This window comes from Cetorhinus maximus, chromosome 15, assembly GCF_964194155.1.
Source record: "Cetorhinus maximus chromosome 15, sCetMax3.hap1.1, whole genome shotgun sequence".
Taxonomy (NCBI): domain Eukaryota; kingdom Metazoa; phylum Chordata; class Chondrichthyes; order Lamniformes; family Cetorhinidae; genus Cetorhinus; species Cetorhinus maximus.
Genome location: NC_135893.1, coordinates 24,474,673 through 24,502,005, shown reverse-complemented (window position 1 = coordinate 24,502,005; position 27,333 = coordinate 24,474,673). Strand labels below are relative to the sequence as shown.

The 27,333-nt window shown below is 40.7% G+C and overlaps 1 protein-coding gene across 2 annotated transcripts in view; it reads right to left on the bottom strand.

Annotated features, from left to right (window-relative positions):
• The window catches only part of foxj3 (forkhead box J3), a 126,900-nt gene that overhangs the window by 9,077 nt on the left and 90,490 nt on the right, over positions 1-27,333 (bottom strand). The window contains exons 6-11 of one of the 2 annotated variants that reach the window (XM_078558146.1): positions 25,798-25,926; positions 24,753-24,924; positions 22,858-23,163; positions 12,421-12,522; positions 11,554-11,745; positions 8,127-8,231 (exon numbers count right to left, since the gene is read on the bottom strand). In XM_078558146.1, the coding sequence (XP_078414272.1) occupies positions 8,127-8,231; positions 11,554-11,745; positions 12,421-12,522; positions 22,858-23,163; positions 24,753-24,924; positions 25,798-25,926 (1,006 nt within the window). The remainder of the gene's footprint in view (positions 1-8,126; positions 8,232-11,553; positions 11,746-12,420; positions 12,523-22,857; positions 23,164-24,752; positions 24,925-25,797; positions 25,927-27,333) is intronic. The other variant, XM_078558147.1, reaches the window with a different exon arrangement.

Genomic DNA, 27,333 nt, shown 5'->3' with positions numbered 1-27,333 from the left:
GGCCAATTTAGTTAAACCTTAAAAACGCAAACTCAAGAACTGAGCTCAGCAGTGGAATGGTGTCCATGTTAACTGCAGCTATACTATGCTGTACACCAAATTTCACCTGGTCTTAGAGCTCAAGGCCTGGGAAGAATATATCAGGAAGGTTATTGCAATAGGCAACAGTCTGAGCTTAAAAGAACAAGTGACTTAACATCAACATTTTGTTTATTTTTTTTTAAATAAAGGGATAGTCCTCCCCCCATATGTATTTTCCTCCTCCTTCCAAAGTGCTGACACCTGTTGAGATACATTTCCACAGGAGACAGGCAGCCCTCCAGTGCCTCATTCAAGTGTCCATTCTTCGTGTGTGACTCAAGACATTGAATGTTGGCAGGCTACTTTACAACAGGGAGCATCACAGCTACTGAACCATGTTTTCAGCTAATTGCACCTGTGTACTTTCCAGCTAGGATAGCAATCACTGATGAAGTTAAAATCCCAACTGATTTCCCTGACAGTCCTTCCTATTCTAGGAGCACCAACTGTTCCACCCCAATGACCCATCTCAGATTAACCAATTCAGTAAAGTTGGGGAACTTGGGATGCTCCTCCTCTAAGGTTCTCACTACTGATCACTATCCAGTGACCGCAGTGCACTGACTTATGCTCAATCCATCAACTTGATGTAGACTGCAGTCAGAGTCCTTGGAAGAGCTAACACATTAGAATTGTGGCTTTGCATTCCAGGTTGGAAACCACAAGGAAAAGGTACAACATATCTTTTTACTGGCTGCACACACACTGAATCAGCATATGCAGCATGGAAGAAACAACTTGATTCAGTGGCCTCTCACCTGAATGAGACATATGCTGCTGGCCTGTTACTGACAAACAGGTGGAGCAGGGACCAAGTGTTTGTATGAGAAGTAAATTTAGACATTGCACCCAAAAGACCTGATTAATTTGGCAAATCAGCTCCACTCACCCATCTGCCTTCTCATTCCCCAATCCCTTTCTTGAGAAACCTATCAGTTGTCTTTTGAATGCAATTCTGCTTTCTGCTCCAGTATCTTTTCCCAGTAACTTGTTCTACAACTATTTTTCAAACTTGTGTCCCCTAGTTTGTCAACATTTCATCACAGTAAACAAACTGCCTGGATCAAGAAATTAGTCAACTTCTTAAATCATAGGATTCTACATCAGAGGTGGAAGCATGTAGCATCTTGCCTATGCAGGCTCTCAAAGAGCTATCCACTTTGTTCCATTGCCATACATTTTCCTTTTAAAAGCTATTATAGATTCTACTTCCACCACTGTTTCTGGTCAGGCATGTGATATCTCAGTCATTGTCAGTGCAAAATAAATTTCCCGAATTCTCCCTTGGACATTTTTAATTAAATCTCTGGAAAGGCACACTGTAGAAAACTGAAGTTTTACAAGCTCAGGTATCAACACTGTCTTCTTTTAAGCATGGAACCTGAACCTACATCTAAGCATGCATCAATTTCCCACTGTGAGCCAAGGGAAAAATATCACACTATACTGGAGCTTTCAGGTGACTGGGAGGAATGATACAAGCATGCAACAAAATTTAAAATATTTGGGTTTGTTTGCTACATTACTGCTGTTAAGATTAAATCAAATACGTTTCTAGCTAAAATCCAGGGCGCATTTGAATTTCTGTTATAATTAACTTAAATGACAACACTACAATGCGCCAAGGAATTAAAATGACTTATAACAGTTAAATTTCAATTTATTTCCAATGTGCTGGTCACTGCTCATCAGTTTTGCAGTGCAGCAAAGTGAGAAGAAATATACTGAGTACAGGATAACACTAGCCTGGGAGCTTACAAGAAAGCTGCAATGTAACTTCAAGATCCTGACAGTGCAAAAACACAGTCACCTCAAGCATTCCCATTTACATATTCCCAGATAATTATGAGAATAATGATGGGAAAATTCCATCATGGTCCCAATATCCACATTTGGCTTGCATCATTAGTTTTTCAGAAAACCAAACTGACAAAATCGTCCAAGGATGTGTCAGGCACATCGCCAGGAGCACCAATCCATTTGAAGGAGCACAGGACTCAACTGTACCTGAGCCAAATTGTAAGCCACCATTCTAAGTTATTCCTGCATAACTACCACTGAAAAAATGGAGCCTAGTACATGACCAAAAAAGCCCTCTTTCTCACCAATTCCTAAATTTCCACTGATACATCTAGTCTAGGTGGTTTTGGTGCTACCATTTTGTTTGATGCGGTGGACGTGAAGTAACAACTTGGAATGGTGTTGCAGGTTGGGCCTTTTATAGTTGATGTCAAAGGTCATTCAAGTGGAGTGGTATTCACAGGAATGTGGCTGAATCCTTGGACAAGTGTGCAAACTCGGTATTCTGAAGGTTCACTGATGCAGGGCGAATACGGACATGGGAATATGACAGGCAATTTTCTCACAAGTGTAACAGAGTGACTTAAGCCTAATGTCAAGGATTCAAGGAGAAACTGGTGGAGATAGAAGAAGTGGTTTAAGATAGGACATGAAACAGGAAAGTCATGTGTGTATTGCAGGAATAAACCTAGATGTTTTTAATTATACAAAACAACTTCGGCTTTAGGGAGGCAGAGGGATTTGGTGTTCTTGTTTCTGATCACTATCCAGCAACTTTCACTGCAAAGTGCATGTGGATGTGGGTCAGGTTATCATAGGTATGAAGGTCCACCTGCTCAATAGCCTGCCAGGATATTGGTCCATAGTGATACTATATCCATCTGCTAGATGGGTCCTGAACAATAAGGTTTTGTGTTGTTAGTTCCTTGCCATTGGATGTCTGGGTTGAAAGCAGGCACTGAAGCAGAAAACTGCCTCAGCACAGACCAACTGAACTAATGCTTGCAACTTGCAATGTTTAGGCAGATGTTGGTTTTGCCTAATGTGGACGTCACAGCAGGTATGACACTCTGTGCTGTACTGGCTTCTCTTTTTTTCCTCTAATGTTCTCCTCTTTATGCCAAATCATGATTCCGCGACTGTCAGAAACCCTCAAATATCTCACTCAAGTGTCCATTCTTCTTGTGTCAGCCTAGGCCAGTTATTCGACTGCATTTAATCAGAGGGGAGCATGATCCTTTGTTTACTGCATTTAAGCCCTTTCTAGTAGGAGCCATTGAATAGTAAACTGAAGTTTGCTTTTCATCAGCGCAGCCCGAGAACAACAGAGGCACACTGGCTGAAGTCAACTAACATGGGGACCTTTTCGTTTATATAGCTAGCTACATTGGCTTCCAGGGGCCAATTATACACTCCCCCACTCTCAAAGTTTCAATGCTTCTCGTTCATAAAACTGACAGTCAGAAGTGGATGCACAGGGCACTCTAGTCATGACAGAGCTCCAATAATCAAACTGACTGGAATCAACTGCAGGTTTATCAGCACTGCAGATCTTCCCTAGACTTCAATCCAATATCTCAGACTGCATCATGGTAGGTTGGAAAGCAATGGATGTACCAGGAGTAGTGAACTCTGGACAAGGAATGTAAAAGGTTGTGTGCAGAAGCCAAATACAGACCCAGGAAACTATTCAGAGAATTTTCTAATTAGTAGGGAAAATTGTATCTGATGCAAGGGGGAGGAGGAAGAAACTGGTGAGAGATGGGCAGAGAAGGCTCAGTTTAAATTGTGGAAAGGGCAAAGTCATTTGTATAATACAGGTGCAAGCTCAAGTGCTAAATGTAGAATGGACCTTAAAGCCAATGGGTAGGAGGTGAGTGTGGGAGGATGGAAGCTAATCAAACTAGTCTTTTGGGCCTCAATTACCAAGGAGAAGGTGCTAGGAAAACTGAAAGGTCTGAAGGTGGATAAATCACCTGGACCAGATGGATTACACCCCAGAGTTCTGAAGGAGATAGCTGAAGGGATAGTGGAGGCGTTAGTGGTGATCTTTCAGGAATCACTGGAGTCAGGGAGGGTCCCAGAGGACTGGAAAATCGCTAATGTAACCCCCCTGTTTAACAAGGGAGTGAGGCAAAAGACGGAAAATTACAGGCCAATTAGCCTGACCTCGGTTGTTGGTAAGATATTAGAGTCCATTATTAAGGATGAGATTCCAGAATACTTGGAAGTGCATGGTAAAATAGGGCAAAGTCAGCATGGTTTCATCAAGGGGAGGTCATGCCTGACAAATCTGTTAGATTTCTTTGATGAGGTAACGAGTAGGTTAGACAAAGGAGAGCCAATGGATGTTATCTACTTGGACTTCCAGAAGGCCTTTGACAAGGTGCCGCACAGAAGGCTGCTCAGTAAGATAAGAGCCCATGGTGTTAGAGGCAAGGTACTAGCATGGATAGAAGATTGGCTGTCTGGCAGGAGGCAGAGAGTGGGGATAAGGGGGTCCTTCTCAGGATGGCGGCTGGTGACTAGTGGAGTTCCGCAGGGGTCGGTGTTGGGACCACAACTTTTCACTTTATACATTAATGATCTAGATGAAGGAACTGAGGGCATCCTGGCTAATTTTGCAGATGATACAAAGATAGGTGGAGGGGCAGGTAGTATTGAGGAGGCGGGGAGGTTGCAGAAGGATTTGGACAGATTAGGAGAATGGGCAAAGAAGTGGCAGATGGAATACAATGTGGGCAAGTGTGAGGTCATGCACTTTGGTAGGAAGAATAGAGGCATAGACTATTTTCTAAATGGGGAGAGAATTCAGAAATCTGGAGTGCAAAGGGACTTGGGAGTCCTAGTCCAGGATTCTCTTAAGGTTAACTTGCAAATTGAGTCGGTGGTTAGGAAGGCAAACGCAATGTTGGCATTAATTTCGAGAGGACTAGAATATAAAAGCAGGGATGTGCTGCTGAGGCTTTATAAGGCTCTGGTCAGACCACATTTGGAATATTGTGAGCAATTTTGGGCCCGGTATCTCAGGAAGGATATTCTGGCCCTGGAGAGGGTCCAGAGGAGGTTCACGAGAACGATCCCAGGAATGAAAGGCTTAACATATGAGGAACGTTTGAGGACTCTGGGTCTATACTCGATGGAGTTTAGAAGGATGAGGGGGGGATCTGATTGAAACTTACAGAATACTGAAAGGCCTGGATAGAGTGGATGTGGGGAAGATGTTTCCATTAGTAGGAGAGACTAGGACCCGAGGGCACAGCCTCAAAGTAAAGGGAAGACCTTTTAGAACAGAGATGAGGAGAAACTTCTTTAGCCAGAGAGTGGTGCATCTATGGAATTCATTGCCACAGAAGGCTGTGGAGGCCAGGTCATTGAGTGTATTTAAAACCGAGATAGATAGGTTCTTGACTGGTAAGGGGATCAAAGGTTAGGGGGAGAAGGCGGGAGAATGGGGTTGAGAAACTTATCAGCCATGATTGAATGGCGGAGCAGACTCGATGGGCCGAATGGCCTAATTTCTACTCCTATGTCTTATGGTCTCAACATAACCTGATGTGATGTGCTGGAAGCTGCACTTAGTGGATTGAGACCAGGGCCATGCTTGAGCTTGCTGGTTAAATAAACGTCAGTATTCAGTGTCAAAGCTCAAGCAAGAGAACTCCCAGTGCCACTGTTGAGCACTGTCAAAGCTTTCAGAGGTGAGGGAAAATACAGACAGGCACGGCAAGTGAAGGGGGCAGGGATTTGAAAAACAGTTTGGCACACAGCTGAAACAAAATGTTATAGAATTCAGCAATGAGATATGTATTAGTACTCATGATTTCCTTCACAGTGAAATGCCAATTAGAGGAAAAATCAAATATAAGCTAGACACTTCCTACTGCTGGTTACAGAACAGCAACAGAGAAACACACAGATTCAGCTGTAACTTTTCAAGGAGTAGTGAGGGGCTGAAAGTCTGTGTGAGATTTGTTGACTTCACCAAGATACCAGGAAGAGGGAACAAATTTAGAATGTCATTAAAGATTAGGGTATGTTGGCTTACTGAAGGGAGGGGGAGATGGTTGTCATATTTTGTCTCCTGTCTCCTTCTTCCATGATCAGTGGACATAGCATCGGGATCACACCACATGCTCCCAACATTAGCCCAGGTTCTAGCTGCTGATTTAAAATCAAAGATCACCCAACAAGGCAGCCCAAAGAAAGCACTGCCTTTTAAATATCAAAGTATGAATTTTTCTGGCTGTCATGCAATAATTGTGAATTTTTGGAGGATGCTGATTCAACTTTGACAAATTGAATCTGGACCAAGCTGCAATATTTTAAAAGTTGAGAGTTCAGCATATTACATAAGTAGTACAAATAATTCTTGATTCAGTTACTTGATAGACAATATGTTTACACTGGTGTACCTATATTTTGACTTAGAACAAGGCAATGATGACAGATCGTGTCTGCAACTTTGAAGGCATATCAAAACAAACTAGCATAAGCGCTTTCTGGAATGTGATATGCAAAACTACAGCATGCCAACGCTCCTCCCAAATCCAGGATACATTTGTTCTCTGAGGCGCATACAACCACAAAACATCTTACTCTCCTACCCGGCCAAACTACTGTTGCATATAATGTGTACCTGTGTACCTTGCAGATCACTTATGGTTTCCAGTCCAAAATAATTTCAACATAAACACACTATTTTTAAAAATCAGGACAACAGGTGATATAATAGAAGATTTTATTGCAGGGGTGGGGAATGCAATTCATGCTTGGACAAAGGTCCAAGGGTGCAGGCTGCCTTCCAGTACTTACACCAAGTGGTCATTCTTCCTGAGATGGTCCGTGTTGGAGAATTATCTCACTGCATCCAGCCAAGCTCATTGCTACCTTTACCTTATGTAGTGGGGGCCACTGATTAGCAATCAGGAGCAGGGTGCCTGGCTGATTTTTCTCCTCACTAATTCAGAAGCAACTCCCCTGTCATTCTGTCTCAGATCCACAAACTGGAATATGAACCCAGGACATCCTGGTCTGTTACACAGTACTGCTAAGCCATTAATGTAAAACTCCAAAACCAAGGTACAGTAGCTGCTGCGCAATAAATCAAAGTATATTTTTGATAATGCACTTTTGTGCTAATGTAGGCTTTACCCAATTAACCAACACATCAATCCTCTGATAGTCCACAGGTAGTTGACAGGAGAGGGGTTTAAAGGGTGGCATTTGGAACTTGTTCATTTGTTTGTACTAGCGCTTAAATCAAGTAGTATAATGGAAATGCATATTTTTAAAAAGATGCAAAACAGAATCAAATTCATCCCATTATGTCAGCTTACTTGCTAGGAAACTTATTTTCAAATGACAGTGTTAAACTGTTCCTCTGCATTTCCTTACACCTTTCAGAATGTGCAAACTGCATTTGGCTGTGGATTTTACTCCAGCACTAAGGCCAAATCTCCTTTGTTTTTGAACATGTTGATGAATGCATCAAGTCCTTGGATGAAATCCTGTGTTGAAAAATGTTCTTCATTGATAAATCATTGCTAATAAAACAGGTTTTCATGCAGATAGACTGAGGTACCAGTTAGTTCAGGGCTCCACGTAAATGGTAAAATTTTGCCCATAACGAGAGGAAAAAGGAGATGCGGGGGGGGATTGTTTAACTAAATTCAATTTGGGGTTTCTACCTCCAGAAATTTTAAATTGTGAACCATTGAGGCATAATCAAATGTAATCTATCCACAAACTTTAAAGGGGAGACTGCATCAGGAATTCAAAATGAATTAGCCAGGGATCTGTTAGAATGCAATTCTGGAGCTGCTGTATTAACAAAGGAACATGCTTCTATATAGCCCCTTTTCACATCCTCAGGAATTCCAAGAGATTCAACAGATTGGGAAGTACTTTGGGACTTGAAATAACAACATCCTGACTTGGAGGCAAGTGCCATCAACTGAGGCATGCTGTAAAGGCTCTTACCTGTTGGACAAAGAGCAAAATGATACCTCAGAAGTCCTATGCCCACCAGTGCCTGCCCTGTTTACAGATGCATTACAAAAGCAGGTTGGCTGCAAAACCATTTCCATTTCTAATCATTTCCAGTCTCTGGCAGAAACATGCAAGTAAGGTGCACCCAGGATCCCAGACATGCATACAACATGCAGGTCAAAAGGGAAGAGAAAGGAGGGAGGAAAATAATAGGGTGGCAGCCCCAGGATAAGCAGTTAGTATGGGGCAATTACCTGTCATGGCTGGTCCTGGGGTACTGAGAGGTGGGAGATGGGGGTACCCAGGGGGCCCCATCATTGAAGCAGGAAGGTTTTGTCTGGAGTCAATGTACAAGCTTCCTGTGTGAGAAAGTGGTGCAGGAGTGAGAAATCACCACTTCAGTGCAAACAAACATCAATCGCGTCAAACAACCAGACCCAGTATTACTGTCAGATCCAAATAAACATATCTGGCCTCTTCCCAAACAACGGACAACTTGAGGAATGTACAGAGCTAATAAAGAAATGGGTGTAATTTTGTGACAAATTAAGAACATTAAATCTTTCAATCATTCACTCCCACTGCGTGTAAAACATCGCTGTTATCTTTCACTTTTTCCTGTTATGTTCAGATGAGCGGACTTGCATGCAAGCCGCATTCAAGTAAATCCATCTCCAGTATTGATTTTTTTTTAATACAATACAAAATTTGAGGATATATTACACTAATGTCCATTAAAGGGGCAGGGATAATCCAAACCTTTTCTCATCACCGTTATCCATTAGTTATTTCCAAATTTGGAAGAAGAAATAAATATTAAGAATATTTCAAGAAAGCTGAGCACACTTTTTTTGGACTAGGGTTTGAATCTGGCACCTACTGATGGATGAAATCTCTCCTTTCTGCTGGCTGTCAGGGTTCTATGTGATTGAGTTTTGACAGACTCAACCCAATTCTCAACTGCACAGATCCATAGCCTAAAACTCGCCCTAAATTGCCCTGGGATTTTCCATCTCATTTGCTGCAAGGATTGCAGGCATGGCAAATGTAAGAATGCTATACTGGTAGGGTGAATGAAGGTGAACACTTCTGAAGCTAATGTTTAGGGCATATTTGCCTGTTGTCAGAGTAAATAGAGCTTTACTCTGCACTTAACCTGGTGGCATACCTGACTTTACAGTTAAAAAGATGACAAGCGTTCCATTTCTCAAAAAGAAGTCCCTTTTCAATTATACAACTTATACAAATTCCAATTTCTTTGGAACTGAACCAAGGGGAAAATGTTTTTGGTCAATTATACTGGAGTACAGCACTGACCTTTCATTCCACATATTTAACTATAGTGTAATATTCTCATCATTCCTTTTGCTTGCTGTAAAATGTGAAACATATTTTAATTTTCTCTTAAATTGGTGCAATTAAATGGATTGCGTGCACTCATACATGAACATTTTCATGAATTTAAAACTGTTTCTTGTTGGCACTGCCAAGTAAAGCCAATGATTAGATCATGGAAGGAAATCCTAGCAAACTGACTATGTCCTGGACAGTAAGGGGCTGTTGAGAAACAAGTTTTTAATCAGCCTTCAACAGAGGAAAGAACAAATAGTAAGTTTAATATTTGTCTATTAATGCAGATAGCACTGTATACATACTTTTTTAAATAATGAATTAAAATATTCAGAATTTAAACATTTACCGTTAGCTCATGGCAATTTTGTTTCTCAGACCCACATACGACCCATTAATAAAGGTAGAGCAGCTGCATTTTCTAATTCTGAGATAGCATACAACAGGCTTCAATGATGTTTTGGAAATTAAGACAATGAGTGGTGTGGAGGCACAGCACAGTGGAGGTCCATTGTGACATTCATAAGCTTCTATTGTCTGGGCAGTTATATTGTAGAGAGGCCCTGAGTGAAGACCAGTGTTTCTTCACAGGAGGGAAGAAAAATTCAGGGCATCACTGGGCCACTTCTACAGCTCCTTGTAGATGATTAGAGACAGTTACAATGAACTCAGCTCAAGTTGCATCTCCGTGAGATCTCCTGGATGGAGACAAAGCAAGAGGCCATTTGAAAACAAAATGGAGAAAGAATAAACATTGAACACCATCCACTACCTTGCTCAAATACCCATTGTGTGTGTGTGTGCGTGTGGGGGGGACCTGGTCTATTCAATTTATCATACCTTTACCTGATCCTGCCTTCACTCAATCTCTATATAGGCTCCTCAGCTTAGATGGTTATAGCAAGTGGCTGAACAGGAATCATTTGATAGTGATCAGGAACTCAGATGAATTTCTTAACCTTAATGCCAGGGGGCTGAGGTGAATTATAGCTCCCTACCAGTGACCAAAATCAGCACTGGGGACTGAACTGGGATCTTCTTGGTCAATATGAAACAGCCATTTACAGCCTCATTCAAATGAGCCATCGGGAGAGTTAGTAACATAACATTAGAGAGACCAAGCTATAATTCTGTAGGTAGGTCAGTGCCTCCCTATTAACTACTGACTGCTATCTGGTGCTTCTACATCCTTAATTTTGAGCAGAGGAAATAATAGTCAATGCTTGCAATACGAAATGTGGCTTCAAATGGTGAATAAAGTATGGAAAAGAGCTGCAGCCAGTAACTGAAAGTTGACGTGTGAGAGAATCCAGTTAGAAAGAGGCAGAAAGGGGAAAAGGTGTCGAATTTAATTAGAAATCAATGGGCTGTGGAGCGGGAAAGCCACAAACAGTGATCTATGTATTGCAAATACAATGAGGGAGATCTAGAGTACAACAGAGAGGCAAAATAAATGTGCAAGAAAAGCAAGCAAAAGTAATCATGAGGAATTGAAGAAACCTGCAAAATTTAAGCAGAATGTTGATAACTTCTAGCATAAGGAGCAGAGAAGCTGTAAAAAAAAATATAGAAAGTTAATTTCAAACGACAGGCACAATTAGGAGCTGCTAAACCTGGAGAGCAGGATGCTGTAAATGTAAATTGCCAGTTAGGAATTAAAGTATAAGGAAGAGTGTCACCAGGCTAAGCTGCAAAACTCCTTTGTTAATAAATAATCTGCTGTGCAATGCATTAGTGGGTGGCTCTCTTTTTATTGATTCACCACAATTATAAACACAGATCATCAAATGAAAACCAGGCTGAAAAACTGGCTCCTTTATTGTAAGTTTGGTTCTGTTTCCCCATGCATGTCTGCCTACAACCCTCCATTGTTTTTTTGGGATTTCAGCTGGTGAACAGAACCGGTTTGTTCAAATTACCACAGCCTTTCTATGTGGCGGTACCTGGTGTGTTTCACATGAAGTTGACCTGTCCAGGGCACATTGTGCAAACTGATAGTGCTATCAATTCAGCTCCAGACACACACAGCTTTTTTTTTATTGTAATGAATGAGATTCAGAGGCAGATAAAACCAAACTCCTTCCCTTTGCACAATAATGTTGGCTGTTTTCCCTGTTCTTCCAAAATAAATTGAAACTATAAAAGGTAAACATAATTTTTTTAAAAATGGCCTGCATGGCACATTTTTCTTGGGGTTAAAACTGAGCAACAATTTACTGAATTGCCATGGCCTAACAAACAAAAGATTAATCATCTTTAAAGCTTCACCTATGTGAATACCTTATTGACAAATTAAAAGCTATAACTAGCTCTACATTTTGGCATCTATACCTGTACTGATGTGCTGGTTTGGTTTCTGCGAATGCATTGTGCTGTGACAAACCGAGGGCTGCATGTTCCCTTGTGACTGGATCAGACCAGTTTGTGTGAAGAACTGGTTTAGGGAAGAGCACAAGTCCGCAAACTGAACAGGATCGAGTGACCAGTTATTGAGATCCGCCTGTTTCATACTCTCCATCAGACCTGCGGATAAAAGGCATGACAGAGTGTTAAGGAGAGAATCCAGGGAAACAAGGGGCTAAAGAACCAATGGGTCCACAGCCTGACAGGCAAAGCAGGTATTTTTTTAAAAAGGCCAACTAAGGTAACATAAACAAAAGGATTAACCAAATAAAATATTAAAAATAAAATTCAATAAAGAACACTAATACCTAATCTAGCTCCACACTGAGCACAAAGTCTATCAGCCAATTTTTGTTGAGTGCACAGGGTCAGTTTGGTTTGTGATGTATGGTCAGCATGGCATGACAAAACAGAATAAACCTACCATTTCAAAACCTGAGTCAGACCAGGACTAAATGCATACTTGCACAAGGTTACACCTGTCAATGAGGCATTACTAAAAAAAATTTCTGCTCTGCAGTTCAGGGATGAAGTACCCAAATTGTATGAGGATATTATAGCAGAAATAGCAATGGTTTAATCTCCCTCAGCAAAAATATGTCCTTTGACATACAGGTACATGTACTTAAATTATAACATTTGAGACCTAAAAAGTTTTGCAGACCTTCTGGGTTACATTTTACTTTTAAATTGCCTGGTCTTCACTTTATTACAGGAAGCAGGAACCTGCACCTTGGAGAGCTCCAATTAGCCATAGTGGGTAGGGAGCACAGCTCCACATTATCAACAACCTACCTTGAAACTGGGAGAGATCCACATCAGACCAGTTGAAACTGCTAGCAATACGGAAACTCTCCTTCAGAGTGTCCAGATTCATGCACCAATCAGAAGGAATGCCTACAACAGCCATAAACCCACCAAAGAGCATTAGAACAACATAATGAACTCATCACAAATATGTTTAAAACATTGCTGTGAGAATTATATCAGCAATCTGAGCTATTTAAGCTCTTTCTTAATGCTGTGTCAGTTTGTTTCAGTTGGTAGTCAGAGTTTCTATGGATTTGAGCACCTAAACTGGATTTAGAATTTTTCTAACAGCCAACTTGAACAAAACAGATGAAGGAAAAATGTATTTATTCTTTGTGATACCTTGGGGCAAAATGGTTGCTGCGTTGCCTACATAACAGCATTGTTTGCACTTTAAAAGTAACTCATTGGTTGCAATGCACTTTGGAACATCTTGAGGATTTGATAATGCACCTATACAAATTAAAGCTTGTTCCTTCCTTTCACCTTAGGCCAATAACACGGGGGCAAAGTGTAGCAGCCTCTGCCACCATTTGGCTGATCAGTAAATTCAGCATCGAACCTGGAATCTTCCATTTCATCTGGCTTATTATTACATCATGTGATGATTTTGGAGGAACTCTCTCTCTCTCTCTTCAAAAACAACATTCAAAATGATGAATAAAGGATTCAAGTGAGAACTTACCAACAATCTTCCCACTGCCTCCTCAGTATTTGCAAGCAAAACATATTCCCCCCCACTTTTGGGTTTAGTTCACAAGGTGATGCAGCCCCAATGTTAGTAAAGGTGGGGATGAGGTTGGGTTTAACTCAGTATGCAGTATCATTAACCTGCTAAAGTTCATCCTAGATGTGCATGTTTTCAATCTATTGAATCACTCAAGTTAAAAATTCCTGTGAGGATACAGGTTGCAAAATGACCACAGAATAAAATGCTGGAATGGTGTAAAATGGCTCTTTGTATTATACCACTTGAATTAGGTCAAATGTCACCAATAATTTCAATAGAAACCACAATAAACCATCACAAAAACATTATAACTTCCTTTAAATGCACCAACTATGATACTTAATGAACAACTGGATTCACTGCCCTAGATCAAAGCTTCTGGAAGTCAGTTGGCAGACATTTGAAACATTTAAAAAATCTAATTCAAATATCTTGGAAAGGTAAAATACAGCTCCTTCAAGAATTTACTGTTGACACTAAATTACCTTGCTCAAGCCTGGTAAAGATCTGGCAGATTGAGTATAATGTGGGAAAATGTGAAATTGGCCATTTTAGCAGGAAGAATAAAAGAGAAGCATATTATCTAAATGGTGAGAGATTGCAGGGCTCTGAGGTGCAGAGGAATCTGGGTGGCCTAGTGCATGAATCACAAAAGGCTAAAATGCAAGTACAGCAAGTAATTAGGAAAGCTAATAGAATATTAGAATTTATTGAGAGGTGAATTGAATACAAAAGTAGGGAGGTTATGCTTCAGTTGTACAGGACACTAGTGAGGTCACATTTGGAGTACTGTGTACAGTATTGGTCACCTTATTTCAGGATGGATGCAAATGCATTGGAAGCAGTTCAGAGAAGGTTTATCAGGCCAATACCTGGAATGGGCTGGTTGCCTTATGAGGAAAGGTTGGACAGACTAAGCTTGCACCCGCTGGAGTTTAGAAGAGTAAGAGGCAACTTGATTGAAACATAAGGTCCTGAGGGGTCTTGGCAGGGTGGATGTGGAGGAGATGTTTCCTCTTGTGGAAGAATTTAGAACTAGGGGTCACTGTTTAAAAATCTGAAACAGAGATGAGGTGAAATTTTTTTCACTCCGAGGGTCGTGAGTCTTTGGAACTCTCTTCCTGAAGAGGTGGTGGAAGCAGAGTCTTTGAATATTTTTAAGGCAGAGGTGGATAGATTCTTGGTCAGCAAGAGGATGATAGGTTATTGGCAGCAGGTGGGATGCAGATTTCAGGTTACTATCAGATGGCAGAGCAGGCTCGAGGGGCTGAATGGCCTGCTCCTTGTTCGTATAAGTCAATCTGTATACATCTGCAGCATGACTACATTTCGCTGGACTTCTTAGCAGCCACATTTTCTATCAAGAACGTGAGCCTCGAGGCCTGCAGCATGTGAAACTGTGCTAACAAAAGTTAAAATAGTTTCATTATTTTCCCTGACCTCTGCTGAAAGCATTGACGTAAATGATAGCATGATAAGCCTTTAAGAACAACTCCTGCTTCTTAGCTTAGTACTAAGAAGCAGGAAATAAGAGTGTGACCTGGGTCTAGGGCACAAGTTGACATGGCAAGCTGGGTCAAAAGGATGCAGGCTTTATAAGAAATATGGTTGAAGAATGCAATTTCCAGCAGGTAAGGGAGGAAAAGTGAAGTAAAGAAGCAGGGCCGCTGTAGAAGTCAGGAGGATGACAGGGTGAGGTGGGGAATGAGTAAAGCAGGGTGTAGAAGGGATGGCGGCGGAGGAAACAGGAGTGTTACTAAAACAATGGTTATGGAGAATGGAGAAAGGAACCCCTGTACCATATCAGCACCTAGTGGCCATAATGTGCAACAGCATCACATCAGGTGCCTGTTCAGGGTTTTACTTTTACAAAATGCTTCTATTTACACAGTTTTTTCCCCATTATAAAGCGAGGCAACGCAGTTGGGAAAGAGCTTGCTCCACAGAACCACAAGTGGCTAGAGCCTGTGATAATATAACAGCTTGCACAGCAAAATTGAATGGGAAATGTTGAGAACAATTTATAACAGCAAGTACTAACAGAAAAACGTGTAAATGTTACGCTAACCAAATCAGGGTTCAGGTACAAAGGCAAAATGCTAGAAATGCAGAGATCTACAGGCAGGTGATACTGGAGACAGCTTAATGTCTAAGCCATTGAAGAGTTTCCACCAGTCACCCTCATTTTTTTAAGACACTGACAGATTTGCTACATTTCCAGAATTTTGTTTCAGATATATAACTAACATCTATCCTTTCATTTTAAATACTGGAGCTTCATACGTAGCTTTCATTTCAAACCCTCCAATTTAGTTACAAGATAATTTGCTGCCAGGTACCCAGTGTGCCTTACATATCCACTTGCACGGGTTTTATATGCTTTATACCTGCAGAAAAAAAACTTACATTTACATAGCACCTTATATCAACATCCCCAAATGCCTGAAATCCAAACACTTCCTGAAGTGTCATCACTCTGTTATGCAGACAATGCAGCAACCAATTTGCGCGCAAGCTTCCACAAACAGTAACTGAGATGAATGATCATTTAAAGTGTTCTTAGCAGAGTTGGTTAAAGGAAGAATGTTGGCCAGGGCACAGGAGCAATTCCTTCTCTTTTTCACAAACATGCCATGGAATTTTTTGTTTACATCTACACAAACATACATGTGACACCTCTTTTTAACACATTGTGAGAAAGACCACAACTCCAGCAATTCAGCACCTTACATGGCATTCTACTGAAGTGTCAGTCTAGACTTTGGGCTCAAGTTCTGGAGTGAAGCTTGAACCCACAACCTTCAGAGGCAAGAGTACCATCCACCTAAGCCAGCTAACACACTCTTCAGCATTACAGATTATATATTCAGAATTTTTAAGAGTTGCTATAAGGTTACAACTGTAATATAAGATTATAACAATATACACAGCTCAAAAAGCACTCGCCTTTCAAAGCTTCAATTGAATCCCTCTCCATCACAATTCAAGGTCATGTATTCCAGATCCTAATCATGTCACCTTTGATTCTTTCGCCAATCACGACTGGTTCTTGACCCTTCCACCAATAGGAACAGTTTCACTGACCAGACCCCTAATGATTTTGAATACCTCTATCAAATCTCCTCTCAACCTTCTCTTCTCCAAGGAGAACAGCTCCAGTACAGCGCAGAGTGGAGACTATAAGGACCGAGTGCAATGAGGAATAGGTGCTAACAAGGTAATTTGCTGCAGGTGGGATGGCTCTGGCAAGTTTTTCTTAAGCTATAATTCAGATTAACAGTCAGGCTCTGATTTGGAACTTTCAAGCTGAAAGTTAGTTCAAAAGCCTAATTTAACAGAAACTGCCTTGCAGAGGCAGTTATTTGTCAATCAATTGAAAGTGGTTGCCTGGATAGGTTAATTACTGTAAACTAACCAGGAATATAAAAATGGATTGTAACATCTTATACAAATACATAAAAATGAAGAGAGTAGCTGAAGTACTGGTCCCTTAGAAGCCGACAGGAGAAATTATCGTGGGGAATGAAGAAATGGCTGAGATAGAGAACAAATATTTTGTGTTGGGCTTCACAGCAGAAGACACATGTTACGTACCAGAAATAAAGGGTAACCTAGGGGCTAGTAAGAGTAAGGAAATTAAGGTAATTCACATCAGCAGAGAAAATAAGGTAATTAATATCAGAGGAGAAAAAGTATTGGAGAAACTCAAGGATTAAAATCCGACGAATCCCCATGACCTGATGGCTTACATTCCAGAGCTCTAAAAGAGATAGCTGCAGAAGAAGTGGATACGCAGGCTATGATTTTCCAAAATCCCCTAGATTCTGGAATGGTCCCAGCAGCTTGGAAGTTCGCAAATGTAACATCAGTATTCAAGAAAGGAGGGACAGAGAAAACAAGGATCTACAGGCCAGTTTGCCTGACAGTCATTGGAAAAGTGCTGGGATCTATTACTAAGGAAGTCTAACAATGCACTTATAAAAGCATAGTATGGTTTGAACAAGTCAACATGGTTTTACGATAGGGAAATCTTGTTTGACAAATTTATTAGTTTTTGAGGATGTAACTAGTAGGGTAGATAAAGGGGAACCAGTAGATTTAGTAGACTTGGATTTCCAAAAGATATCCGATAAGGTGCCACACAAAAGGTTAATAAGCAAGATAAGGGCAGATGGAGTTGGGGAATATAATAGCATGGATAGAGGACTGATTAACGGGGAGGAAGCAGAGATTAGGGATAAATGGAGCATTTTCAAGTTGGTATGCTGTAACTAGTGGAGTACCGCAAGGATCAGTGCTATTTACAATCTATATTGATGATTTAGAGGAAGAGACATAGAGTAATGAATCTAAGTTTGCTGACGATACAAAGCTAGGTGGGAATACAAGCTGTGAGGAGGACACAAAGAGGCAGCAAAGAGATATAGACAGATTAAGTGAATGGGCAACAAGGTGGCAGGAATATAACATGAGAAAACGTGAGGTTATTCGCTTTGGCCATAAGAATAGAAAAAGAGAATATTTTTCTAAAAGCCTTGTTGACGTTCAGGGGGACTTGGGTGTACTCATGCAAGGAACACAAAGTTAGCCTGCAGGTACAGTAAGCAGTTAGGGAAGCAAATTGCATGTCGGCCTTTATTACAATGGGATTTGAATACAAGAATAAAGAAGTCTTGCCACAGTTGCCCATACCTGGAATACTTTGTGTAATTTTGATCTCCACATTTATGGAAGGATATACTTGCCTAGAGGCAGTACTGCAAAGGTTCACTAGAATGGGGTCCAGGATGAGAGGGCTGTTCTTTGATGAAAGGCTGAGTAAGCTGGGTCTATATTCTCTGGAGTTTAGAAGAATGAGAGGTGATCTCATCGAAATATTCAAGATTATGAAGGGGCTTGGCAGTGTAGATACTGGGATGTTGTTTCCCTTGCCTAGGGAATCTAGAACAAGGGGACACAATTTCAGAATAAGGGGCTGATCATTTAGGACTCAGATGAGGAGAAATTTCCACTCAAAGTGGTTGTGAATCTTTGGATTCTCTGCCCCAGAGGGTTGTGGATGCACCATCACTGAATATATTTAAGGCTGAGATGGACAGATTTTGGTCTCTTTGAGAATCAAGGGATATGGGGAACCGGCCAGAAAGTGGAATTAAAGCCCAAGAGCAGTCATGATTATAATGAATGGTGGTGCAGGCTCGACAGGCCATATGATCCTCTCCTACTCCTATCTCTATATGTTCTTGCATTCTTCATTCTATTCATGTCACTAATGTCCCTCATTCCTGGAATCACTCTCATAAATCTTTTCTGGACTCTCTCCAAAGCCTTCACACCCTTCTTAAAAAGTGTAGTGGCCAGAACTGGATGCAATACTTCAGATGAGACTTCATAAAAGTTCACGATAACTTCCTTGTTTGTGTACCCTATGCCTCTGTTAATAAAGCCCAGTATCCTGTATACCTTACTGACCACTTTCTCAAATTATCCTGCCAACTTAAAAAATTTGTGCATATGTACCCTCTGGGGCCACCTGCTTCTGCACCTCCTTTTGGAATTGTACCCTATATTGTATATTGCTCTCTTAATTCTTCCTACCAAAATGCATCACTTCACACTCCTCTACATTGAATTTCCTCTGCCAAGCTTGTCTATGCCCTCTTTAATTCTATCAGTACCCTCCTCACAGTTCACGCTACTTCGAAGTATGGTGTCATCATCAAATTTTAAAATTGTGCACTGCACACCCAAGTCTAGGTCATTAATATAGATCATGAAAAAGTAATGGTACTTATCCCTGGGGAATTCCACTGTATACCTTCCTTCAGTCTAGAAAAACAATTGTTTACCACTATTGTTTCCTGTCGCTCAGCCAACTTCGTATCCATGATAAAAAGCCCCTCTAACCCGCTTATATTTCATCTCATTTCTATATTTTAAAATTTTTTAGTTCTGAAGGGTCATACGGACTCAAAACTGTATCCCTCTCCGCAGATGCTGTCAGACCTGCTGAGTTTTTCCAGGTATTTTTGTTTTTGTTCTAGATTTCCAGCATCCACAGTATTTTGCTTTGATCTTTGTATCCATGATGTTGTCCCTTTTATTCTATAGGCTTTGACTTTGCAGACAAGCCTGTAAACGTGGCTTTTTATCAAACACCTTTTGGAAGTTTAGGTACACTGTATCAAGTGCAATACCCTTATCAAACCTATGCTTGCTACCTCATCAAAAAAAACTCAAGTCAGTTCAACACTATTTGCCTTTAACAAATCCATGCTTGCTTCCCTTAATTAATCCACATTGTCCAAGTGACGGTTTGTCCCAAATTATCATTTCAAAAATCTTTCCCACCACTGAGGTTAAACTGACTGGCCTGTACATACGAACATACGAAATAGGAGCAGAAGTAGGCCATTTGGCCCCTAGAGCCTGCTCCATCATTCAATAAGATCATGGCTAATCTGTTTATGTTTTGAATTCCACATTCCTATCCACCCCCGATAACCGTTGATTCCCTTGCCGAGCAAGAATCTCTCTACCTCTGCCTTAAAAATATTCAATGACCCTGCCTCCAACACCTTCAGAGGTGGAGAGTTCCGAAGTTGCACAACCCTCAGAGAAAGAGTTTCTCCTCATGTCTGTCCTAAAAGGGCAACCCCTAATTTTAAAACAGTTCCCCCCCAGTTCTGGACTCACCCACCAGAGAAAACATCCTTTCCACGTCCACCTTGTCAATACTGTTTAGGATCTTATATACTTCAATCAAGTCAACTCTTCTCAATTCCAGTGGTAACAAGCCCAGTCTGTCTAACCTTGCCTTATAAGACAATCTGCTCATTCTGGTATCAGTCTAGCAAACGTCCTCTGAACCGCCTCCAACACATTTACATCCTTCCTTAAATAAGGAGACCAAACTGCACACAGTATTTGAGAAGTGGTCTCACTAATGCCCGTATAACTGAAGCATAACATCCTTACTTTTATGTTCAATTCTTCTTGTAATAAAGGATAGCATTCCATTAGCCTTCTTAATTACTTGCTGTATCTGCATACTAACTTTTTGTGACACATGCACTAGAACACCTAGATGCCTCTGCACCTCGGAATTCTGCAGCCTCTCTACTTAAGTGATGCTGCTTTTTATTCTTCCTGGTGAAGTGAACAGCTTCACATTTTCCTACATCATACTGCACCTGCCAGATTTTTGCCCTCTCACTCAACCTATCTATATCCGTCCGCAACCTCTTTATGTCCTCTTCATAACATATTTTTCTACCTACAGTTGTGTCATCTGCAAATTTAGCTACCATGCCTTCACTCCCCTCATTAAAGTCATTGATATAAATTGTAAGAAGCTGAGGCCCCAGCACAGAATCCTGCGGGGCTCGTCACACCCTGCCAAACAGAAAAAGACCCATTTATGCATACGCGCTGTTTTCTGCCAGTCAGCCTATCTTCTATCCTTGCTAACATGTTACCCCCTACACCATGAGCTTTTATGTTCCGTAATAACCTTTGATGTGGCACCTTATCAAATGCCTTCTGGAAATCCAAGTGCAGCATGTCTACAGGCTCCCCTTTATCTACGGCACATGTTACTCCTTCAAAGGCCACAAATAAATTGGTTAAACATGATTTCCCTTTCACAAAACCATGCTGACTCTTCCTGATTTACCTTGAGTTTCTCTAAGTGCCCAGCTATAACATCTTGTAGTTGCTGGGCTTATCCTTGCACTGTTTTTTATACAAGGATGTAACATTTGCAATTCTCTAGTTGTCTAGCACCATCCCTGAATCTAAGGAGGATTGGAAGATCATTGCCAGTGCTTCCACAATTTACACTCTTACTTCCCTCAGTATCTATGATGCATTTCCTCTGGTCCTTGTGACTTGAAGTACAGCTAGCCTTTCTAATACCTCCTCTTAATTAATTGCCAAAACAATTCTGAGATTCTGTGACTTGGATAGCACCTTCTTCCTTATAAAAAGACAGTTGCAAAGTACTCATTTAGTGCCTCAGCCATGCTCTTTACCTCCATGTGTAAATCCCATTCTTAGTCGCCAGTCAACCCCATTCCTCCTTTTACTATTTATAACTACAGAAGACATTTGGATTCTCTTTTGTGTTAGCTGCCAGTCTCTTATACTCTCCTTTTGCTTCTCATTATTTTTTTCTCTTCCCTTCTGAACTTCCAATATTCAGGCAGTTCCTCACTTGTATTTATCAACCTGACATCTGTCACGTGCTCTTTTTCTGATTCATTTTACTGCCTCTCTCTCTCTCTTTCATCATCCAGGGAGCTCTGGATTTGTTTGCCCTACCTTTCCCCCTTATGGGAATATACCTTGATTGTATCCAAGCCATCTCCTCTTTAAAGGCAGCCAATTGTTCTGTTAGAGTTTTGTCTGCCCAGCTTTGTTTCCAATTTATTTGGGCCAGATTCCTTCTCACCCCATTGAAACTGGCCCTATCCCAATTAATAATTTTTACTCTGGTTTGCTTCGTGTCCTTTTCCATAGCTAACCTAAACTTTATGCTATTATGATCACTGGCTCCTACAGGTTTCCTACTGAAATTTGATCCACCTCATTCCCCATTCTAGTATTGCCTCCTTTCTCATTGGACTGAAAACATATTGATCTAGAAAATTCTCCTGAATACACTTCATAAACTCTTCCGCCTCTCTGCCCTTGATACTATTGGCATCTCAGTTTTTATTAGAATAATTAAAGCCCCCCCCTTATAACTACTCTATGGTTTTGCAACTCTAATTTCTTTGCAAACTTGTTCCTCTCCAGTATATCTTTCCTACTAGATGGTGGCTAATAGAATCCACCCGGTAGTGTAATGGTATCCTATATTGTTTCTTAGCTCTAACCTAATAGATTCTGCCTTTGACTCCTCCAGGACTCTCTCCTACACTGTAATACTTTCCTTAATCAATACTGGCATTCCTCATCATTCATTCCTTATCTATCCTATCTAGGAATATGATGCTAACGAGTATCCAGTCCTGCCCTGTTTCAGCCAGGCCTATGTTACTGCCACAACATCATATTCTCTGGTGTCTGTCTGCACCTGCAGTTCACAAACCTTACTTACTGTGCTCCTTAGGTTCACATACACTGTAAATCTAATTTGGAACTTATTGCATTCCCTCTTACTCTGGCCCCACCTAATACTTTACTATTTTTTATTCTACTGCTATCTATCTCTCCCAATCCTTTGTGCATCTTGTTTCTCCTTTCTACTGTTACATCTTAGTTCCCACCCCCGTGCCAAGTTAGATTAAACCCTCCCCCAATAGCAGTAACAAACTACCCTGGAAGGATATTGATCCTGGCCCTGTTGAGGTGCAACTCATCAGGCCTTTTCAGAACTGGCATTACAATTGAGCTAAGGCTAACACCTGAAGAGTTACAGTGGAACTAGATTCCGAGGTCAGGCAAAACATATTGGAATTACACAGCACATCTAGTAGATTGCCAGTATTTACTGCCTTTTAAAAAAAATCTCCAGTAACAGTCAATGCTTTCAAGCAGGGAAGGCTGAAAATTGGGGGGAGATTTCCTCCACTTTTACATACTTCAATAATTGTGACACATGAATACTCCTACTAGCACCCTCTAAAACATTGAATAATCAAGCTAATTCTGAAACTAAGTGCAAATAGAGGGTAAACTGGTCTTACCGATATTGCAGGCCATGTGTTGCTGTTGGTGATGGTGGTGCTGCTGTTGATGGTGTTGCTGGTTTGGCTGGTGCTGCGGATGTTGGTGCTGATGGTGCTGGTGGTGAGTGTGTTGTGCGTGGATCTGATGTTGTGCCAGTTGCACCTGTGTCCCTCCCCCACCGCCTCCGAGGCTGCTGGCATGGCTGTTGGCCAAACTGTTCTGTCCGCTGTGCGGGTGGGTGCTGACAGTACTGCTGGGAGAATGCTGGTAGGAACAGGACGTGTGGGTTGGCTGTGATGCCTCAGAAGGCAAATTTATCATTCCTAGAGGGGGAAAAAAGGGTTGAATATCAAAACTGTGATATCTGCATAAAAACCATTAGTCATCTTCAGTAGCAATTAACACTTAATAAATCTCCATGGTTTTGAAGCAATGGACAGTAAACACAGACATGAACAATCCACTGGACTATGATTATCTTTTGTTTTTAAAAAATTTAGACGAATGGTCATGCCCCATCGTGCAGGACATTGCAAGATTGAAAAAAATGACAAGATGAATCAAGTAGTAGTCCAGACTTGTGCTTCAAAAGCCCCTTTTAATAGGATAGAGGACAAGGCATTCAGAAGGCTTAAGGTCCTGGGAACAAATGAGTCTTGATATCAACAGTAGGGACAAAGCATGAAGGATGGGGCTAAGGAGGGACAGAAAAGGATAATTTGGAGGAATACCTTGTATTCTAGCATATAACTGCTCTCAAGTTACAAGGGAAAAATTGTATACATCTGCAATATAACTAATGTTCATCTATTTGAAAGCAAAACTGTGATTAATATCGGATTGAAAATGACAAGTCCTTTGTAAATTGCAGTGGAGACTGGATTTGGTAGTAACTTATGAAGCAGATCAGAGAACTGTCATTTAAAACTATTTACCAATAGATACAGATTATAATACATGATAAATACTAGAAAATAAACTATAGATAGACATGACCACACTATTAGGGCAGACAACCACTTTTAAGCATTTCGGTCACATTGCACTATTCCTAGCATTTGAAGACTTCCTTGCTATCAAAAACGTAATCTTAAGATTTACTCATGCTGCAGCTCAGCTTTACTAACTTGTTACTGTGGGCCACAATCCCAACTGTTTACTCAAGGGTCATACTGTCCAGTGCTGTCATATGCTCAATCAGGGAGTGATTTGTGCCTGCACTTCCCAACACAGAGTTCCTGATTTCAATTGTGTCACTGTGGCCAGTTGCCAAGAGCTGGCACTTTCCCCACAGGAAGAAAAAATGCTGCAGGTCTAACAGTTCCACCGAGCAGTTCTATTAATAGAATCTTTACATTAGCTATACGAATAACCACCTGGCTCCCAAGAGCAACAGGAGGAGAGAAAACAGCATCAAATCCAGCTCAGGCAGCAGCTGAATAAGCTGAGAGGATACCAAGAGATTTAGTTGGCCTTCCAAGGGTATCAGGAAAATGTAAGACAGGATGCAAACAGTTCCAAGTGTACAAGTACTATTGCTACATAAAGAAGTGCAGGCCCCTAGATTTAGATGCAGACCCCAGCAAATGTGGACCTGTCTCTTGCAACATTAACCCACATTCCTGATCAATCAGGATGTGACATTAATCCTCCCTCTCTTCCAAATATTTAATTATACATAGTCAGAAATAAAAGTAAGAAAATAACACCCAAGAAAATGTTTTCAAGTGTGTAAAATATGAAGAAAATGCTACATAATCATAAATCAGCATTGAGTTTAAAGGTCTTTCGATTAACCTTAGGTCAATTCAGCATAGAAAAAACTTCAATATAATTGCAATAGTATGAAACCAACATTTAGTTAGAGAACGTGTGAAATATAGCACATATGGGACACCAAGTCCACACTCACCCTGCTGGCTGAGAGACTGCTCAAAGACTGATTTGTAAAGGCTACGGAAGGAGGCACTCAGATCTTCAAAGTTGTATTCTGAGAAGGGTGGTTTTGTGTCCCTCTCGGGCATGTTGTATTGCTGTTGCTGTGGTGTTAGACTCTGGGAGACTGGATCAGCCCGGTTTGTCACCTGTACAAATGGAAACACAATCCCTCAATGTAGAGACTAGAAAGTGGTACACCAAATGAAAATTCACAGGTTGCACATCTACATGTAGGAGTAGGGAAGTGGGGTGGTGTGTAGCTGGGAAACTGAACACCAAGTGATATCAGATCTTGTAATCCAACCATGAGACTAAAAGGACAGGATGTACTGAAGTATCAAGAACTGCTGAGCTTCCCTGCAAAACAGTACTCAATGTTAAAGAACAGAAGTGCACAGCAGGTTTGCCAGCAATCTGAATGAGAAAAGCAAAGTTTGGGCGTATCTTTTAAGGGAACTCAAATCTGGTAAGAATCCCATCTATGACATTAACACTTCTTTTCCCTTCCAGATGCTGGCTGACCTCTGTGCACTTCCAGCATTACTTTGATTTCAGAATTTCTAGCCTTCACAGTTTTTCTTCTCATTTCCTTATGGTTTTGTTTATTTATACCACATGTTGCTTTATTCTGAATTTAAAAAAAATTATTTTGGCTTTTATGAGAAGAGATACTGCTGTTTTATTTAAATCTGCATTTCCAGACTCAGTAACTACATCACACTATTCCTAAAATTACATCATATTCACAGCACAGATACAGACATTTCAATCCACAGGTCATATTTTAGATATCAGAATGCACCATTAATTTCTTTCAAAATCAGGATAAAATAAGTTAGTTATTCCAAATTATCACTGTGGCTTAATTCTAAAAGAAATAACAAGGATCCCTTTTTAATATGAAATTTGACTGCCAGATTCAACAGGGTACTGAAGATTCAATGGATACCCACTAGTTCTATGTGGTTATAGCAAAGTAAAAATGTTTTAAACAGGTTTTCACAAAGTCACAAACTTGCCTGTGCGTAGTTGTGGACAGAGCCAACATTATTCAGGCTGACGGATGCTAGACTCGTGTCAGACAGGCTGTTGTTAAGGCTGCTGCGAGGGCTATCACTTCCATCCTGATCCGTATTATATAGTGTTACCTGCACAACCAAAGAGCCCATCATTGAGAATTTAATAAGAGCTTCTGGTGTTTCTTGTAACCAATGACAAATGTACTGCAGACAGAGAAGCTATAGTGGCCCACCTTTGCATGAGCCTCATGAACTGTTGCTAGGTTTGTCAGCTTCAATTCTGACCACTGCTTGAAAGGGAATGGCAATAGGTAGAAATACGAAAGGCGTGTGGTGCTAGAAGACAACTATAGCATTGTTTTCCTTAAAAAGCACTGCAATATAAAAGCTACTTATCTGTATCTCAGCAAGTTTCTATGCAGCTTTAAGAATTATCAGAATGTAGCATACATACAAACATTAGAATAATAACCTTAACTGATGAGCAAGTTGATCCATGTAGTATAAATGTGGGCATTGACTTGCTCAAACTTATATTCTGCTGAAAATAGCTGTCCATTACTTTGAATACACCAAATCCAAATTGGCCAAATCTCTCCCCATTCATACTCTTTTATATAAAATTACAAACTCAAACATGATACCTATATTCTGGCTGTACTCTAAAATCCCAAAGTGGAATGCAATACCCACAACAGACTAAATGATTGCCATGTGCCACTTATAACAGAAACTGATATTAGTCCAATTTGGTGCCTGGTTGCAGTACAACTATAAGGTATTTGTGCTTCAGAATGCATCCTCAGAGGAAAATAAGCAATGCAGTATAGAATGCAAGGTCCTCAACATACAACTTATGCACCAACCTTAATTACCAAAAACTGCCAAAAGCCATCCCTACTTCAATGCTGTGCCAATAGGATTCATGTGTTCTATTAATTCATTACTTTCACCACTGCCACACCAAGTTATAGGATTAACCACCACCCAGGGCACCAGTAAATTGCCCTACAATTGCACAGATGCTTGCGCCAGCCAGAACCAATTCTGGAAGTAGTAAACCTTCCACTGTAATGCTGGATATTCTGCATAGTTCAAGCAGACATACAACAAAGACTATATCCTACCACTTTACTGAAATTTTAGTACCAATATGAACACTACTACCTTGGCTCAGCCACCCAAATAGCAGGTTCAAGCTTGCTCTAATTCTTAATTACACAGCACATATCAACATTCCAATGCAGTAGAGAGGAGTGCAACATTGTTGAAGGCACCATCAAATCAAAACCCATATGCTCATTATGGAATCTGGAGTTCATGCTTGTATCATAAAATCTGCAATTGTTGCACTTGGCTAGATAGAAGATGTATAATCATGATCCAACCCTAGGCAAGTTAAGGGTTAATTCTACTGATAAATGCACATCTAGGAATAAGTTAGATTCTCTAGTCACCAATCGCCAAGTGCTGAAACTGTATAAATCAGAACAGTGCAGCATTCTATGCCATACAAGTCACATTTATTCTAAGAGG